This window comes from Calidris pugnax, unplaced genomic scaffold (assembly GCF_001431845.1).
Source record: "Calidris pugnax isolate Ruff unplaced genomic scaffold, ASM143184v1 scaffold32, whole genome shotgun sequence".
Taxonomy (NCBI): domain Eukaryota; kingdom Metazoa; phylum Chordata; class Aves; order Charadriiformes; family Scolopacidae; genus Calidris; species Calidris pugnax.
In genome coordinates this window covers 7228390-7247490 of record NW_015090783.1, presented here as the reverse complement: position 1 = coordinate 7247490, position 19101 = coordinate 7228390, and the positions used below count along the sequence as shown (strand labels likewise).

The 19101-nt window shown below is 39.1% G+C and overlaps 1 protein-coding gene across 1 annotated transcript in view; it reads left to right on the top strand.

The window, feature by feature from the left end:
- RANBP1 (RAN binding protein 1) overlaps positions 1-12544 on the top strand; it is a 13127-nt gene extending 583 nt beyond the window's left edge. Inside the window, exons 3-7 of the mRNA XM_014961086.1 lie at positions 1755-1891; positions 3568-3725; positions 5681-5809; positions 7727-7792; positions 8768-12544. Coding sequence (XP_014816572.1) covers positions 1755-1891; positions 3568-3725; positions 5681-5809; positions 7727-7792; positions 8768-8892 — 615 coding nt within the window. The 3' untranslated portion in view covers positions 8893-12544. The remainder of the gene's footprint in view (positions 1-1754; positions 1892-3567; positions 3726-5680; positions 5810-7726; positions 7793-8767) is intronic.
- Positions 12545-19101: the final 6557 nt, after the last annotated feature.

Here is a 19101-nt window from a genome sequence, read left to right as displayed (position 1 = left end):
GGCCGGGCTGAGGCGGGGGGGGGGCCCGCGGTCAGGTGAGGCCCGGTACCGTGGTGGAGAAGCCGCGGGCCTTGTCGGAGGGCCAGGCGCGGTGGGGCCGGAGGCGCCCGGCCGTTTGAGGCGACTAGGGCACGTGTGGCTGTCGGGGCCTGTCCCTGGGCCAGGCCGAGGCGGCCCGCGGCCTCCCTTCCCTGGCCTGAGGAGGCCGGAGCCTCCTGCGGGCGCCGCGGCGCCGGCTGCCACTCTGGCGATCCCCGGCGATCCCGGTCCCCGCTTCCCTCCTTTCTTCTCCGCTTTCCCGCCCTTCCCCCAGCCCGGCTGGCCGAGCCCGTCGTGCCACGGCCCGGCGGGAGGAGAGCTCCACGTGCTCTGTGTCGCGGGCGTATATCGTGATAACGGCGTCTGCTTTCTCCTGCCTGCGGCTATTGTGAACTCTGCGTTTCTTACGGCTTCTGTAATTAATTGGTCAGAAGCAGAACGGACGATAAGATACGGGATGTGCTGCTTGTTACTGGAGGAGACGATATATAAAACTTTGGCCAACGTTTCGTTTCCTGTTCCTTGAAAACAGATGTGACTTAATGTACTTCTCGATTTTTTCTGATGTGTTGGAATAATGGGGACATAAAACTAATGCTAGTTAATGTGATGTTGTTGACATAACCACAATTTATTTTGCAACGTTTCTTACCTAATTCCCCCTCGAACCCTGTCTTTTTTTTAACTATTTAGTAGAAACAGACGGCTTCGTTGGTGTGTACCTGCTCTGCAAAGGATATTCTAAGTAGTCTGTAGGAGTGGAGTCTTCTATCTATAAAGTGAAAGTAATATTTAAGTCTTAAATGTATAGACTGTTTTTCCTTTCTCCGTTATTCAAACAACAATAAATTCCTTCCCCGTCCTCCCCTCCTTCCCCCCCCGTTTCTCAGGTCAGTTCCTTTGACCCGAGATAGCTCTTTGTGACCTCATTAAACTTGCAGATGAATCTCCCTTCTAGGCTTCTCTACTAAATGCTGCTTAGCAGTGCATATGTATGAAGTATTAGAGACGTTTAACATTTACTTACTTGTCACATACTAAAAACAATTCTTAAGCTTAATGAATGTTATGCGAGATTCCTAAATAACTCAATAAGTAGTAGTATTTTGGCTATTTACCTGTAACCTAAAGCTCCCCAAAGAGTCTTAAAACAAAAAACTTAAATTGTTTCATAAGTGTTGCAACTGTGCTTGAAAAATACCTTTGATTGTGGATGATTCTCATACATAAGACTAGACTAATGAATTTAGGGATGTAATCTGTCCCTTAAGCTGGGTTGGGTGGTTACTGTGGTGTGTTTTTTGATTCCCCCCCCCCCCTTAATGTCAGGTCCTTAACCACTAAGAAATAGTAGTGCTTTAGTGGCATAAAAGACATTATGTAGGAAAAATAGTTGAAGAAATTATTTTCCATAACCAATAGCTATTGCTCCAAGGCCAAGCCTCTGCACAATTAACAAGTGGTAAAACTAAAACATCTAGCACTGCAAGAGCACTATTATTTTTTTTCCTTCTTAATGTGTTAATTTTAAAGCCATTTGTTTCTAGCTATAATTGTTCTTTACTGTTACAGGGTATTTCAGTTACTAAGATTTAATTGATATTTAATTGATGAATGGATGTGTTTTCATTTTAGGCACAGACACGAGTACTTCAGATTTTAAACGCGTAGTGAGTTTTGTGGGTTTTTTATATTTATTATTTTTTTCTCTCTAGGAAGCACATGAGGAGCATGATACTTCTACTGAAAATGCAGATGATTCTAACCATGATCCTCAGTTTGAGCCCATAGTTTCTCTTCCTGAGCAAGAAATAAAAACTCTGGAAGAGGATGAGGAAGAACTTTTTAAGATGTAAGTAGAATATTTCTGTATATTATCTAAATGTTTATTAAGGGTAAACTTGAATGTGTTTATAAAAAGTTGGATAACTTGTTAGGAATCTCTGTGTATGAAGTGGTAGTCTAAGTTGGCTGGTATTCACTGTGGTGGCAGAGATTGAATGGGGGCATGATTGGTAATAATGCCCCAAGAAACTCTGAAGTCTGGAACAATAGAAGGGGGCTGATATTATGAATCTGGCTTTGGTATTGTTTAGCCTAAAATAAAACATTAGCTTGGATAGTAATTAGAGGTTTGAAATTGTGTGATCACAGTATAAAACAAGTATCCTGGGGGGGAGAAAGAGGCATACATAATGTTGCTGCTGTGCATCCCCAGCTGTAAAGGGTGATGTATGATATACTGAAACAATAAAAGCAATAGATGCAGTAAAGTATTGGGGCTTTTGTGGCAGTACCTTTCTGTTGCCTTAAAGGTAGTTGTAACCTTAGATTGAGCTTATTGTCAAACCAGGACAGCTTGCTTAAGATGTATGATCTGCCTGAAGAAGCAAATTATTACTTACAAAGTGTAAGTTCCAGTGCTGTGTAGGTCCATTTTTATGTCTACAAAGGGGTGAAGGAGGAAAGGAATCCTTTTTTTGAATGCTGGTTGCTCTTACAGCTGAACTTACGGGAGCTTACTGAATGCCAGCTGGACTTGGAAGGACAGACTTGCTTTGGAATAAAGTGGTTCATGTGCATCAGAGCATCTGTTAGAGTAGCTTGCTCCAATATCTTACACCTTCTCTTGAAGGACCTGGCTTATTACAAGTGCCTATCCCTGGCTCTTTTCTAGAAAAGTATATTTTAGTATATATCCTGTAGTGTGAGCAGGTGCTTCCTTTCCTATAGTAGTGTCTTAAACTCCTCACTGGCAGAGCTCAGACTGTCTCTTGGGTCAGTTTTGACTAATGTCCCAAACTATTCCTGTTTCTCTTTTGGCACTCTGGCATCTTGGAAGATTAAACAGTGATGTGCTGAAGCAGGTATGTTGCACTGCAGTGCAGCACTAAGCTTCCTTTATTCCTGATTTGAGAATAGCCACAACTAGGTTTTTGGAGTTAAGAGGAAATGAGTGACTCTAAAGGGTGAGGTCTTTTGTTAACAGTTGATCAAATATTGGGCTTAGAATTATACAAGACTCTTGACTTAGCCTCAAGCTTCTCAATTTCTTGAAGTAATAAATACTGTTGGTTAGAGGTAGCAGTGGTATTTATAATATATGTAAGAACTCTATAGCAAAACCTGTTTAATTTTGTTACCCTAATTCCTTAATTTAAAGGGTTGCCTATACCAAATAGTTTATCATCCCCCAAAAGTGTGTCCAGAACTTACTGAATTTTAGTTATTATTGAATAGCAATTACATAATTCCTAGTAGTTTGGTATTAAATTTTCTAAACTTGTATGCTGAAGTAGAACATTCCTTACAAAAGGAATTGTTTTCTTTCTTGTATGTGGTTTAAAACGTATTAAATTTTCTAAACTTGTATGCTGAAGCAGAACAGGAAACCTTACAAAGGGAATTGTTTTGTTTCTTGTATGTGGTTTAAAAACAAAAAAAAGCCAGCTGTAGAGTTCGATCAACTGCTGTTTCGATTAATGTTTCTACACGCAGATTAACTTTTTAAATTCTCTTTTCTTCAAGGCGAGCAAAGCTGTTCCGATTTGCATCTGAGAATGACCTTCCAGAATGGAAAGAACGAGGAACTGGTGATGTAAAACTCCTGAAACACAAGGAGAAGGGAACAATTCGTCTCCTCATGAGGAGGGATAAAACCCTAAAAATCTGTGCAAACCATTATAGTATGTTACATGTTGCTATACTTCTTAGTTTTGTTTTTTAAAAATAAGCTTGTAGAATTGTACACTGTAGATTAAGAGCTCTGTGGCTTTTTAGTAGCTACCAGGGAATCTTTAAACAGGCATCAGATTTATATTAGACTGTAAATGTAGTTGTCTCTTGCTTGTAGCCTTGTGTGCAGAGCATCAAAAACAATGAGTGCTTATTTTTATGAATGGAAAGAAGCTGTGGTTGGTTTTGGTGATTGACTCCTAAAGTTGGTTGTTTTCTTCAGACTCTGATAGTGTTCTAAAGACACTTGAAAATTTAACTGGGCTAGACAGACATTATGTGGTTGCTCCTAGTGTGATGTTTAAGTGTAGAAAATGTAGGCCTTAATATTGTTTAGTATAAGAAACTAATGTATACCAGCTTGTTCTCACAAAAGAATGAGCAATAAACAATCATGTAATAATTTTCTGCTTTGAGGTAAATGTTTGAATTGGTAGAAGCAGTTGCTTAACCATCAGAAAATGGACACTGAGGTGCTAAACTAATCTGTGGCTGCCTTTCTCTGCTTGTGAAATAAGCTGAAACGAACGTGGTATATTCAGCTAACTCATTCGAAAAGAATGTATTGAGAGCTGATAGAGCAGGAGAGGTTTGTTCCTTTGAGCCTCTTTGAATAAAAACAAACATGAAAGAGCAAGACAGACTTGAAAGTCAATATAACTATCAACAAGTAGACTAATTTGGTAATGCTTTGTTACTTGCTTTGGTAATACTTGGGTTTTTATATGAAGAGTATATACTGTTCTGTGGAGTTGAACTACATTTGGATAACTTGAAATAACTTGTTTGAAGTAGCTTAATATAAATTTGAAATCAGAAGCAATAATGCTTGTTTTCTTTGGGTAGATCTTTTCAGAAAGTCAGATGGTTAGGGGACACAGGTGTTCCTGTTTAGTAAGTGAAATGGCAAATATGAAAGCAGTGTAGTCACCAACCAATAAGAATAAACCTTTTGTTTAGGAAAATAAATACTGCATGTATGCAAAGCAGAATTGATAAATTCGTAGTGTTCATGTGGTTTTTTTATTCCTGGGAAACCTGCTTTCATTGTTAAATTTCTTATTGAATTTATGCTGACTCACAGGCAGACGGAAAGACTGCAAAACCTCACATGAAAGAAAGTGTAATTTGATCTCTAAATTTAAAAAAAAAAATGCAAGAAAGTGAGTAGACTCTTCAGATTTCTCCCAAACTGAACAAAGGATCCAGGGGTCGGGGAAAAAAAAAACCTGCTTAAACTTCTTGTATGTGCAATATGAAAAGTCTTAGTGTGAGAAGTAACATTTCAACTTCTCCAATCAGTCAGGTGAAGTAATTGTTGTGTCTTGGAGGGAAAGGGCTCTGTTACTGAGGAGGAACCATTGGATTGAAAACATGCTGTGCACACCTTGTGGCACGTCAGAATTCTGTAGTATCTTGTAATGGAGCTTTAAACTGATGGGAGAGAAATGAACCTGATTTGATGCCTAATTGTAGGAATAATGCTGCTTTAAAACTTTTTTTTTTGTGATGTGTAGTATTTTCAGTGTACAAAAGAGGACAGAATGCAGTTTGTCTGGATGCCTTTTCCTGCTAAACCATTTGACTGCTCTTCAGAGCTGTGCTTGGTGACTGCATCTCTCTTAGTATTGAATCATCTGTTTTAACAAGAATCTAATCCAAGTCTCAATTTCTTAGCAATAAGGAATCTAGCATTCTTTTACATGGCAGAGGTCTGGCATCATTTTATTTGAGGATGTAAGGAAAACTATATACAGGCACCATTGTCTTCTGTTTAAACAAAAGTAATTTTGTGTAAAATGCTTCATATAACCATTGCAGTCAGTTGTTGATAAGATTTATGGAGGCTGGTGTGGAAAATATTTACTATTGTGCTGTGTACATCTTCTAAATGCTTTCTTTTCAGTCACACCCTTAATGGAGCTGAAGCCTAATGCTGGGAGCGACAGGGCATGGGTCTGGAACACACACGCTGACTTTGCAGATGAAAGCCCCAAGCCTGAACTTCTGGCAATCCGATTTTTAAACGCAGAGAGTGAGTGAACTTACCTGGATTGTACACTGTTGTTTTAAACTGTTGTTGTTGTTGTTAAACTGTTGTGTTACACTGCATGTCTAAACACTCCCGTAAACCACTGTTGTAGATACACCGTGTCTTACCACCGCATGGTAGTCTTAGCTAATTACTGCTTTAACTGAGAGAAGTCAGTTAATCGCTTAACCATATGTGTTGACAAACAGTGTAATAATTAGGTCTCTAGTTTTAGGGGTAGAGTCTCTAGGGGTAGAGATTAATACATTCAGCTTGCAGGCAGTTATCGCAGGTGCTCAGTTGTAGTTAAGATTACATTTTTGCAGTAGAAATAAGGAAATAACTGACCTGAGATTTCTGGTCCACCTATATTAGCAGAACATCTTTTTAATATTTTTTAATATTTTTTTAATGAATTATCTAGTATTTTCTTTGTTTTGATTAAATGGAACACTCAGTGAAAGTGCTAGTCAGGCCCAACTGTCATACTAGTTGGTGGGTTTTTCTGGATGACTACACTGGTTACCACAACAGAAAGTGGGTCTGTAGTTACATACGGATCAGGGCTGAAGGACAGTGTAGCTTTCCCAACTCCTTAGGATTAAACCAAAGTGGGGTTTTTTTCCTTGAAAAAAAGAAGCAAAGTGAGAGAGGAAAAATTGTCTTGTGCTTCCTGCTTTACCATTTGCCACACTGGTGTGTTAGCCACCTCTTCTCCCGACATGCTAGATAGCTAATAAAGTGGCTGTATATTTTAAAACTAGATGGATTTGCCTACATCTGGGAGGACCTTTGTGTATCTTCTTGCTTCCTTGTCCTCAAATCTCCAACATCATATTGTTTAGTCAAATAAATCTTTCTGATCCACCTGCTTAATACTTACTTCTTTCTTAATCAAATATGAAATAAAAGGGGTTTGGTAACAATTTGCTCATCTTTGAAAAGTCTTTCCCTCTTTCTGGTAGAGGTGGTTCAGGTTACTGAGAAATTTGTTTTGAGGGAGCAGTCCTTTTTGCCTGCTTACCCTTTGTGGTACTGACTAAGCAGATGACAGGTGAACAGACAGAGGCATGCCATTCAAATATCTTTTTTTTTTGAGATGCTTGAAAAGGAATCAATAGAAATACTTCCTGGACGAGTTTTATAGTGGCTTCTGAATTCCTGTGGGCAACAGTGACCTCCTGTGGTCAGTCGGACCAAGTTGGTGTACTCAGTTACCTCCTTATAGTTCTGCTGTTAGAAAGTACCTTGCTGGTCTGCTTTTGTGTCTTGTTGCTTTTATTACTTTTGTAGAAACATTATTGTAACTTGATCAGCTGCTTAGAATGACTGTTAAATCAAATAGTGGCTTAGACCAAAGCATAATGAATGTTGTGCTTCCTTAGCTATTGTAGTTGGGAGTAGTTCAGTCCAGGCCTTTGGGTATTGAATCTAAATTCTGTACTAAAGAAACAAGCTTTATCTTCTGTTCTTGATGCCAAGAACCCCAAGTTACAGTAAGAATGTGGAGGTCTTTTAGGGTATAATGTAGCTTACAAGGATGGAAGTTCAAAGCTAATATTCAGTATTTTCCACACAGTTACATTGATGGTCTCAGATGACATGTTCCTATTCCTGTAGGCTAGGGACAGTTGGGGTTTGCAATAACTAGAAAACAACTCCTTCTGGCATTGTTTTAAGTAATTTCCAGAATAAGCCACTTTAATGGACTTGTTAAAGAAAATAAAACTGCTTCTGCACAAAGATATGATTCAAGAATTTTGCATAGCATCTTGTGTGATTTTTAAATTAGTTTATCTTATAAGCACCTACAAGTTTTGTTTATGAAACTTCTCAGGTATCTTTCCTTGAGATTGGAAGTTTTTAGTGTTGCAAGGAGGTAAAACTAATGAAAAAAATATTCTATCTTTACTGAAACAGATGCACAGAAATTCAAGGCAAAATTTGAAGAATGCAGGAATGAAGTAGACAAGAGAGCAAAGAAAGGTAAGGTTAAGAGTCAAAGTGTAGCCCCTTTCTCTGACTGTTTGTGTGGTTGTAGCCCCCGGGGGTATCCCAGTGTTTCAGCAGACTCACTCTGTGCTGAACTGCAGTCTTCAGTTCAGGTACTTTTTCAGTCTGCGAGAGCAATAATTCACGGAAGTGACAATTGCCTTCTTTCTTGTAGAAGGCTGTTACAATGGCTGGTGGGACACTGCTTTTTTTAGAAAGGCTACTGAAGAAGCATTTTGGGTTTATAGTACACAAATGAACTGTGAACACTGCAACCACCGTGATATTTCCTCCTTCCAGTTCCTCTTCCCAAATTCCACAAATATATAGTCATGCAAGTAGAATACTTTTTTTTATAGCTTTTAACATGTATGAAGTTGTAGCATTTCTTCACAGATTTCTTATTTAATAGATTAAAGCACTGCCTCCCAGAATTGCCTGTGTGACAAGTCATCTTACCATGTAAAAACTTCCATCTTTCTTTCTAAAGTACAGATGGTCTGTGGTCAGGGCTCTTAAAGATATTTAGATCAGGTTTTTTCAGTCTCAAGAACTTCCTATTCCCCAGTTTCAAACTGTTTTTTTCAGTTAAGTTGTTTTTTCAGTTAAGATAGGCAAGAAGCTAGGGATGCTTATTTGAGTGGACGCTGTATGGAGTCTGCTACTGGTATCAGCAAAGCTGACCAAATGTTGTGTGTTTCTCAGTCACTAGGGTTAGGCCCTCATTTAGTGATTAAAACATGCAAGTGGTATTTCTTGAATTCTGACATCTGAGGTAATTAGCAAAGCAAAAGAAATTGAATGAATCGTTCCAGTGCTTGGTGAAAAATTTCTTTACTTTTGCTCTTATTTTAAGTTCCAGCTGCCTCCCCCCACACCCCTCACCTTCCACTTTTCTACTCTTTCTCCTGTAACAGGGAAATCCGTTACTGCCTGTATGTAACCTTTTTTCCCTAATCAATCTCTTAGCAGGCACAGACAAAAATGATAGTGCTGATAAAGTTGCTGAAAAACTAGAAGAGCTTTCTGTAAAGGAAGAGAGCAAAGAATCTGAGAAGAAAGAGACCAAGGAAAAAACTGAAGAAAAGCAATAAATCATCTTGGGCCTTGCAGTTTTTCCTTTACTTGTTTGTTTCTTTCTTGTTCTTTTTTCTTTTTTTTATTAATTTTTACAAGGGACTTTATAAGGAACTGAATTCAACGTTCGGGTTGTTTTTTCTAAGCTTTTGCCCTTTTGAAGATGTCTTCAGAAAATCCATTCCCCGATCATGAAAATGTACTGTGCTAACTTTCTTTTCCATAGTGGAAACACTTATTTATAGTCATCCAAAAGAGTGAATAAAACAAACTTGAAAACAGCATCAGAGGACAGAACTGAGTTTTCTATATACTTTAAAGGCTTATGAATATACTTGTTTCATTGGGTGTTGAGATACATATCATCATACCTGTGGATTAAGTAGGTTAACAGACTTTACCAACAGGGAAGATTAAGATTATATACGTGTTTCTTATACAGCTTCTAAAACTGTAATAGAACAGACCTTTCATACTTTTTCTGCTGTGTGTTCCTGAGCAGGGAATGTGCCTGTGATTCTTGAAACGCAGCAGACTTCGGGAATCAAGCGATAGAGCATTCCTGGCACGCTATTAATGATGTTCCACCAGACAGTGAAAATAAAGACAGGGGAGAAAATGTATTACGGAAGACTTGAGCAAGTATTTTCCTCTTACAAAACAAAATCTAACCCCCCCATCCTAATTTGTTACTATTACAAATGCTTGACTCTAGCCAAAGTAGTTGCTGTGGTCCCAGATCTTCCATGACGTGCTGTTTGCTGGCTGAAGACAGTAGCAGCCTCTTACACTCTAAGGTGTGTACAAAGGAATCTTATCTCTTTGAGTACCTTACTATGAGATTCCCCATGTTAGCATATCATGAAAGTTGTACTCTAAAATTATTAGCCTTTTTTTTTTCAGGGCTTTGGAGCTTGCATTGTTTTTACAAATTGGAGGGGTTCTGAATTTTTAAGATGCATGGTGGGAGGCTGTCCCTCTTGGAGAGACATGGTCTGACACTCACCTTGGAACAGGTGATTATGTTGTACATGCTGAAGGAGCATTCTCCTTGCCAGAATGGGCAAATTGATCAAATCTCTTCCCTGCAAATGTTTTATGTTTATCCAGTTTCAAGTTAGTGCTATAGAGTAGGAAAATAAACTATAGTAAGCAATAAAATAAACACAATTTTAAAGTCTGATATATGAATTGAATTTCATTGGTAACCACTAATACAGGGGTAGTGTTAGGGTAGCGATGGAATTCTGTAATATTGTAATATTGTTTCCAAAATAATTATGAAAACTGTACAAAGCTTGCTAAACTTTCAGACTGTATGATGCTAACACTGGATAGCAAGACTTGCTGTCTTCATAAAGAGGCTTTCCAATTAGGTCAGGCTCTGCAGTCTACCTGAGGAAAATATATTTTTAAAAAATCTTGTCTTTCTACTTAGCACTGCCTTTTGATGCTACAATGAACTAGTCTTAAATCTGGAAATGTAATTAAGGTACTCACTTCATTCAAACATAGTAATTCCTTTGGTGTTATGCATGTTCCCCTTCAAATACAGCAGATATCAAAAGTCTGTTAATTAACAAAGATGGTTGAAAGGCAAAATAAAATGCTCTTTAGTGTTTCTGGTTTGGAAACAACAAGACAAAGCTATTCTGAAGTACTTAAGATTTGAATGTAAAAGCCAAATCTTTATCCGTGAGTCACTGTAAATTCTCTGATCTGATAATGTCAAACAGTGTGTCTAAATTGATAGAAATGACATTTAAAAATTTCAAAATAAATTTAAATTTTCATTTAAAGGATTTGCTTTTTATTTAAAGAACTCTTACTGGGAATGCATTTTTAGCCTGCAGGGGCAAAGTGATGAAAGCAGCAAAATGGGTGAGTTTGATTTCACTGTCAAACATTGTACAGAAGAGGGGAGGCAACACTTGGATGATTTAATTTGTCATAATCTTAGATATTGAGAACTGCTTAATTTTATTACCTTCTGTTCTTCCCCTCTTTGCTTATTCATGCATGCTTAAATGATTTCAAGACCTTTCCATTCCTGTTTAGGTTAACTGATCCATGTTTACAGTTCATGGATTACAACCATCCTTATTGCAAGTCTGCAATCTCCAAGAGCCAAGTTATGAGGGACCACTCAGTAAAATAATTTCTCTGGATAGCATTTGGCTGAAGAATGTCTTAGTCTTCTAAACTAAAGGATGGTTAGTCAGTGTTGCTTCAGAAGCCTTAGGTGTGCTGTTTTGCAAATTAAAAAGCAGTAAGTATTTTTAAAATTGATTTCAGTGAAATAAAGCCTTTTTTTGTTGAAGTCATTCTAATGATTAACTTTCCTATATGTAACATAGAAAACCAAGAAATGTTCTTGAAATGTTTTTGTAGCTTACTGTATACTGAGTATTCTAGAGTTTTAGCTGATGTTGTATCGTCTTGTCCCCCCTGCCAAGGTCACCAGGAGTTCATGCTTCCCCCCCATCCTCGCTGTTCACAGGGTTATTAAGATGATAGAATTCAACCTGTCTCATCAGGCAATAGACAATCTTAAAATTATAACTTGGCTCAAAAATGGCAATAGTCCTTTCACAAAACAATCCTTTCTGAGTTTGTGGGCAACTACTAAAATTTGTCAATTGCTTTATATTCATTTCTAAAATGGCAATAACTTCAGTGTGATTTAAATATCTGACCCAGTTTGAAGGTATTGTGTCATAGGAAAAATGGATAGTGCAGAAACTTTTTTAGTCATTGTTCAGACACAGTACTGAAATTCACCATATCTTTAATTTCGGCATCTTGTAGGGGGTGTGTTGAGATTTAATTTGTCTCTAGGATTCTAGAGACAAATTGGATTTTACGCTATTTTAACACCTGCAGTTGAATAGCGGCTTCTTCCTCTTACTCCTAGTGAGGCAAGGTAACTCCAGCAGCTTTAAATGTAGGCTAGAGTAATGGAGAATGTAGTTTTGTTAATGCAGCTGGTAAGAGAATAAAGTCTTTTTAAGCATTTCTAACGTCAGTATTGGCATTGCTGAGAATATGGCTGAATCTTGTAGAAGGTACAAGTGAACATTTTCAAGATGTTTTAATCCATTTTTAGTAAAAATGCTAACTACAATATGATTAGTAAAGCATTTTTAGGTGCTATATCTGCGATTTGTGTAAGTTCTGCTTGCTTCAAGTGCAGAAAGATGCTGTATCGCCAGGGTTAATAACCCGGCTTTTGTTGGTACTAACGGTTTTGTGTGCATAAAACTGGATGGATGAGTGTCTGAGGACACCTGAAAGATTAATTTAACTTACAAATAGTTAAATTTTGTTACGCATCAAAATAGTATCTTCTTGACAGGTAATTATGTTTTTTAAAAATAGACTTAAGTTTTTTATTATAAAAATGAATTAAAAACGGATCTTTCTAAATCCTGTGTTAATTACTTTGAAGGCTACACTAATAGATTGGGTTTTTTTGCCTCCAGGAATAAGCTTGTATTAGTGATACCAAATGTCTCATTCACAAATTGCAAATATCCCAATTTGCTGTATTTTAACACTGTAAATGTTGATTTATTTTTTCCCCTGTGTAATAAGGTAGCTTGTGTCAAACACAAGTTTTCTGTGATACCAAAACTTAGAAAATTAAAATTCTTCTCGACACTGTGCAGACATGAGACTATTGTGAATCTTTTATTATTTTTGATAAAACATGCTGAAGAAATACCTGTATGTAAAGGACAAAGTCTGAATAGTTCTTTCAATTGTGTTACTAAATGTCTCGGAACTTGCTTATTTTAAAAATTTGAATGATTTAATTGCAAAATAAGGGATTAATTTGTATGTTTATCTTCATTATGGAAAGAACTGTGATAGGGCTGTGCAAGAGAGGAGGAGGGCTGAGGTTTGCAGATACATCATCTCTGTTGTCATTTGGTGCTCTGTGTACAGGTGTGGGGAAGTATTTGGTTCAGGAAGCACCTGCAGCCTGAGCAGTACTTCCCTGCCCGTGACCTGCAGCCTGAGGCCAGCCGTACCAGTATGGGAGTATGGATTTCCCAGTTTGAGTGTCAGTCAGATCCAGAAGGTGGATGCGGTGCTTCATGGCTTCTCAATCTGCTGGACTGACTTCCACAACAGAAACGCTCTGCCTCACGCTGCCGCATCTTTCAATGCCTTCCCTTAAATAACTTAATGGAAAAGTTTAATGTTATTAGAAACTTTTCTCTTAAGAAAAAACTATCTGATTTAGAGTTCAGAAAACCCAACTCAATAACCTTATTAATATTGAATTGCAACTATTTGTGTTGAAATGGAGATTGTGGCAGATGTAACATGATAAACTGCCTTTATTTTTTATTTTTAATCTCTTGTAGAGATTGCCATCAGCTTTCAAGGCTGAGTACTTAACAGTGGTGTGGGTATTTAAAATCAACCCAAACCTCTCCCCAGTTAAGATGCTGTAGCTGTCCTCGTTTATGCCCTTCTGTTCCCAGTACACCTGTGTGTTCTGGCTGGTCCAGCTTGTTTCCTGCGAGCTGTATTTCTAAGGTGTCTATGGCAAGCTAGTGTCTTAATTTTGATTAGCTGAACTAATTTCAAAGTGTTCTTAAAATGGCTGAAGTCTTGTCTATGCGTAAACTTCGACTAGTTTAGTGAGGTGTGTATAAAGGATTTTTTTTTAATTTTTGCTTTTATGATGGTTTATTTAGGATTTAACTTAAAGGTGTTCTTAATTAGATTTAGCTAGAATTACTCTTTAAAATAGAATTAAGAGGAATTAACCGGTCTTTCACTAACCTTAACTAAATCTTTGACAATGTATCATTTTCAGAGTGAGGAGATAACAGAAACTGCAACAGATCAGAATTATTTTTCTTGATGAGAAAAAGTTTGAAGTAATCAGCTGTAGAGTGGATTGTACATGTAAGTGATTTCTCAGACTAGTTCATGTGGAAACAAGGTGCTCCCTCAAGGAAGCAGCTTGTGCAATTATGTAAGGAAATAATTCTTGAAGCTGTGAAAACTGACAAGAACAGGAGCAAAAAACACACCTTACATTTAAAAGTTGAATAGTTATAAGTATCTGCAGCTATGCATCAGATTTATGATCACTGGTGCAGTTTTCCAATATGCAAATTTAAGTATGGAATACATTTGTCCACTTCTATCACATTAGACATTAACCACTCTTCATATTTGAAAAACTTGTGTGTGTAACAAATTTGCTACGGTCTTCTAGTGAAAATGCAACCTACACTACATTCTTTGTAGAAATACTTTTTTAGTTTTTAATGGGGTTTGTGAAATACAGTTTGTCTGTTATGTTTTTAACCAATTTAATGATATGTTAAATACAAACCAGGTGCTAGCACAAATCTGGATTAGATGTTATGTACAGAAAACTTTTTATTTTATGGACTACTGCAAATATTTAATGAACTTTGTATCTCAAACTTATTTTCAACTTTCAAGCTGGAGAAAGTTGCTTCTCCAACAAGCTGTTTATTGTTGTTTATCAGTCTTCACTCTACAAACTTACATCAGCTGATTCACTGTATTGTAGATATTAACTGTTGTATCGAGATGTGCAATTTACTTTGGAGTTAACAGAGAAGCTAATGGTGTCACTAGTTCTTGCCTATTCATGTTGTGCTGGCTGTACTCATTTCAAGTAGCTAAAAGTATTTAGTTTTCTAATGCTGTTTTTGCATAAAAGCAATCATAGCCATGTAAACATCAACAAAGACAGATTGGACATTAAAATGACTGAATATTTTGCATTCTGCATTTGAAGGGTATTTCTCAAGACCATTCTAACAGGTATAATTAAAGTTACATTGCTTCATATAAATAGTGCTTATCAGTTTTAATATCTTAATTTGTTTGCTGGTACGTGAATCACTGTTGGCTTTCTGAGTTTCAGCAGCATCATTTAGAGTGATATTGCATCCCAGTGGAGAATTACACTTTATTAATGGTTTTAATCAGGATGGTTGGTGAATCTTCAAAACTATTCAGAGGCCTACTTTAATGTAAGTAGTTCCTTGTGGGGGATGGTTTAGGAATCGGTCTGTAAATAAAGTAATAGAAGTCTCATAACAAATGTAACTTGATGTGCCACATCAGTGCAGTTAGGAAATGCACGTTACATAAGTTCTGTTCTAAGCAAATGCTATTTCATGGAAAATATCTTTTGGAAGAATCTAGAAAATGATGTGGGATATCCGTTTGGCCTACTGAAAGGTCATTATTAGGTAATAATTTGATATATCTAGTAACAAATAAATGATTAAATGAAAGTTGTCATATTAAGGTTCCAGTGGGTAACTGAGTAGGCCTGGCTTGCACCCAGGACTGTCTGGCCTTGCTTGGACTTCTTGTGCCAGCACCATGCGGGGTGTGGTGATCCAGATGTCCTCTGTTCTCAGCACTGCAAGGCTGAGGGAAAACCAGCTTTCACAAAACACCTAATTGCTGATCTTTCAGGGTCCTGCCAGTGACCCTGAACAGTTTGCAGGTCACCATTACTATATGGGGTGGCAAATGCATTATTTTGTAGTAAGCAAATCCAGTAAGAAAAGTAGAATTATTTATTCTGGCCAGTGTTTAATGACAGCAGCTAATACGAGCTAGGAGCTAAATTGTCCAGTGACCAATGAAAGATTCCAGGGATTTTCAGTACTTCCAAGTGTGCAAAAAAAAAAAAATAATTTCTTAACCATGTAGCTAAGATTTCCAGCTAACTTTAGTGACAGGATTTGATATGAAAATTGCATGGTAATCAAGATTTCTTGATACTGGCTCTGTCAAGAGTTTCCTTTCATCTTACCAGCTTTGAGAATGGTACCCTGGCATGTGCCTCCAACACAGCTTCTGTGGTTGGCCCTTTCTCTTTTGGGGTAGAACCTCAAAGTAAAATCTTGGAAAAAGACATGCAATTACTAGCTATACTCTGCCAAATTATTTTTAGATTGTTCTTTGTAGCTGTATTAGTTCTTTGGGTGGTCATTAAATCTTTTCCCAACTCATGCTGCCATTGCTGTTTACCTCAGTGCTGCCAAAATCTTCTGGCATGCTAATAGGGTAGTGTGAATCCAGAAACTACAGTCCTTGAAATAAAGGTGTTCAGAAGAGCAGCGCTGAGACATGCCTATTTTGCTTTAGTCCAATTGTCCTCAGACATCCTTACTGTTTGAACGGTCAAGCCATCCCATGGCTTTAAATATACTTGCCTTTTAATAGTGAGAGTGAATGTTGCTCAGCAGTGCTTTATGCTGTCTTGGAAATAGAGCATTTTCAAGAACTGGAACATTAGCGGGAAGGAAATGAGGTGAACTGTGGGAGCTGTTGGACACCAAATTACAGAAACTTACTGCTTTCTTATAGGTAATCTATAATGTGCAGCAGAAAAAAAGAAATATCTCAAAATGCAATTCTGCATAATGCTGTAGCCTTGTAAAATGGAATGTCTCAGCCCTGTTTTGGAAACGCTGGTTCTGCATGACTGCACTGTTGCACAGCAAAAGTGTCTTCATCCAAAGGATGACTGTGCAGTGCAGACCAGGCTTGCACAATGGTCTTTTAAGATCAGTTGAGGTTTGGAGATGCATCTTTTTTGTTGCTGTGAAAACTATGATTCTTTGTGCCCTGATACTGTGTACTCACGCTATTATCTCTAGTGTCCCTCTCTCTAAAGGTGTTGCATCACTGGGAGATTAAAAAAAAAAATGCAAATTTGCTTGCTGCTGAGTACCTGCCTTCAGAACAGGAGTGGCTTGAAAGATTAGGCCTCTTAATGGGGCTGTTACAGACTGTGGAGAAGCATTAGCCTGCCAGGGTGATAAAGGGAAAATGATTCTGAAGGGTGGAAGGAGCAGGAGTGCTGAGCCCTCCTCACTTGCAAAGCTGCCTTTGAGAACCAGACTTTCTAGAGAGGTGAGAATCCTCATAGGAAAATACAACTGAAAGCAATGAGGTGCAGAGAACAAGAGTAGGAATGGTCTCCTGAAGAATAACTCCTGTATTCACATCAAGGAATGTTACTGTCCCAGAAAGGCTTTGTCCTTAAAAAGAATGATATTTAAGTAAATCACCAACCTCCAAATATGTATCTTAAAATGAACTTGTGCTTATTACTCCCTAGCTCCTGCTAGAAACTTGACAGGACGCTTCTGTCGCTCACCTAGAAAGGAAACTTGCATGTCCACACTAAAAATGTGGATCTGACTGTCACTGGGAACTTCTTTACCACTTCTCAAGCCCTAAGAAATGCATTTGTGTAAGTCTCTTATTCTCCATTACAGGATGCTAACCAAGCTCCATAAACAGTCTAATGTTTCTTATGATACACTTTCCAGTTTAAAATAAAAATATCAGTGGACAAATAATCAGGGTTTTTCACCAAGAATGTTGCTCGAGTGGGAAGGAGGAAAGGGTTTGAAAGGATGGAGTGATAAAGTCCCTGCTGATGTCATGCAAGTGGTGCTAAACTAACTCCTGACCCAGGTGTGCTCCTGAAATGTATCTTCCAGCTTGGTTTTATTGAAAAGGAATCCAGTCACTGCTTTGAGCCTGCTCAGTGATATGCACTGAACTGAGGTAAGTGATGGCGATCGGGAGATTTGCTTCCAAAGTAGACTTTTGATCCAACTAAATATGCTAATGCAGGTGTGCCGGAAGGCTTTCGGATTAGTATGCGGAGTCTTGTTCTCTGTAAAGTTGTTGACCTTTTGATTAGTTACAAGGATGTTAAGAATCATTTATTTCAATAAGCTGGCACGACAAGGAGTAGTGAAGCATAGGAAACATTCAGTGCCCCCCAAGCATTCAAAAATAACTTAAGTAGATGTTGTCCCTCCCTTGCCTCAAAGACCTAAGTCTGGAGTTCATTTGAAGTTGCTTTCTGGCTTTAGTCCCTTCTGGATAAAACTTGGTAATTTTAAAGTTGTTCTCAGAGGGCTAGAGAATTTTTTATTTTTTTTTTTTTTTGGAGGGGGCAGCTGTTAGCAAAAGCTGAGTTTTCACATAACCATATGCCTTCAGGCTGGAATTTGCTGGATTTGCTTATATTAAAGCTGATGCTCTAATTTTTTTTTTTGCAAACTGCGAAGTTGAGGATCCTTACTTGCTTTTTTTGTTGGGTTTTACTTGTTCTGTTCTTAATACCTCAAGGACTGTGGGGCTCATCTAGTCTCAAAATGGGCAATGATCATGTCTTTTCAGAACAGAGCTGGAGTATGTACCTTCTAGGGCAAGCTTAAAGAACACCCAACAGAAGCTGCAAATGTGGCTTTTGTTGTCTCCTGCAGCAGTTACTTTATCTGCCTGTTGGCAGCTGCAGATGGGGATTAGCTGAGGAAGAGAGCAGGAGGCAGAGAGGGAGCAAGCTGCAGCTCCCGGGCTTCATTTCTAAACTTCCAGGTGGCCTTGACCCCTTCCTCCCGGAGGAGGGTTTGCTGCGGGGGGGTGCCCCCTGAGCCTGAACAGAGGAGCTATTGACACGGTGCTCTTTAGGAAGCGGATTCGGTGAACTTTCTGATGTTACCTTAAATTACCTCTTCTTTCTGCCTCCTGATGCTAATGGCTGGGTTTAGAAAGAACACCATAGTGTCGTTTCGGTTATATTTGCGCTCGTTCATCTTAGCTTAATTTGTCGGAGCGCAGCCGTTCTCTCCGTACCGTGGAGCAGAATAAAAGGCAGGGGTTTATCCGCCGAGGTACCCGCGGACCATCCGCGTCCAGATCCACTGCAGGCCCCGATCCTGGGCGGGAAGGGGGGGACCCCCGGCTCCGCGCAGAGCCCGGCGGGGTGCGGCGGGGGGCTCTGCGGCAGCGCCGCCGCGGAACCGAGCGCTTTAACGACCCGTTATCGCCGAGCTCCATAAACAGCTTTGCGTTTTGGGGGGGTTTTGTTGTTGTAAGGGGAGGGGGAAGGAGGAGGAAGAACGGGGTGTCTCCCCCCCCCATCCTCGAGGGCCGCTCCCCGCCGCCGGAGGGCCCGTCCTCCCCGCGGAGGCTCCGCGCCGCTCCCCGCGGAGGCTCCGCGCTACCTTAAGGGCTGGTTGACATCAGCGTGGCGGGGCGGGGGGCGGGCGGGGGTGGGATTTCCTGTGCGGGAGGTCAGCTGCTCGCCCCGCGCCCGCTCTCCCCGCGTCCTGCCGGCTCCCTCCTCTCGGCTGGGATTTACCCCGTGATGTGTGAGCTACAGGATGCCCAGCAGCACTGGA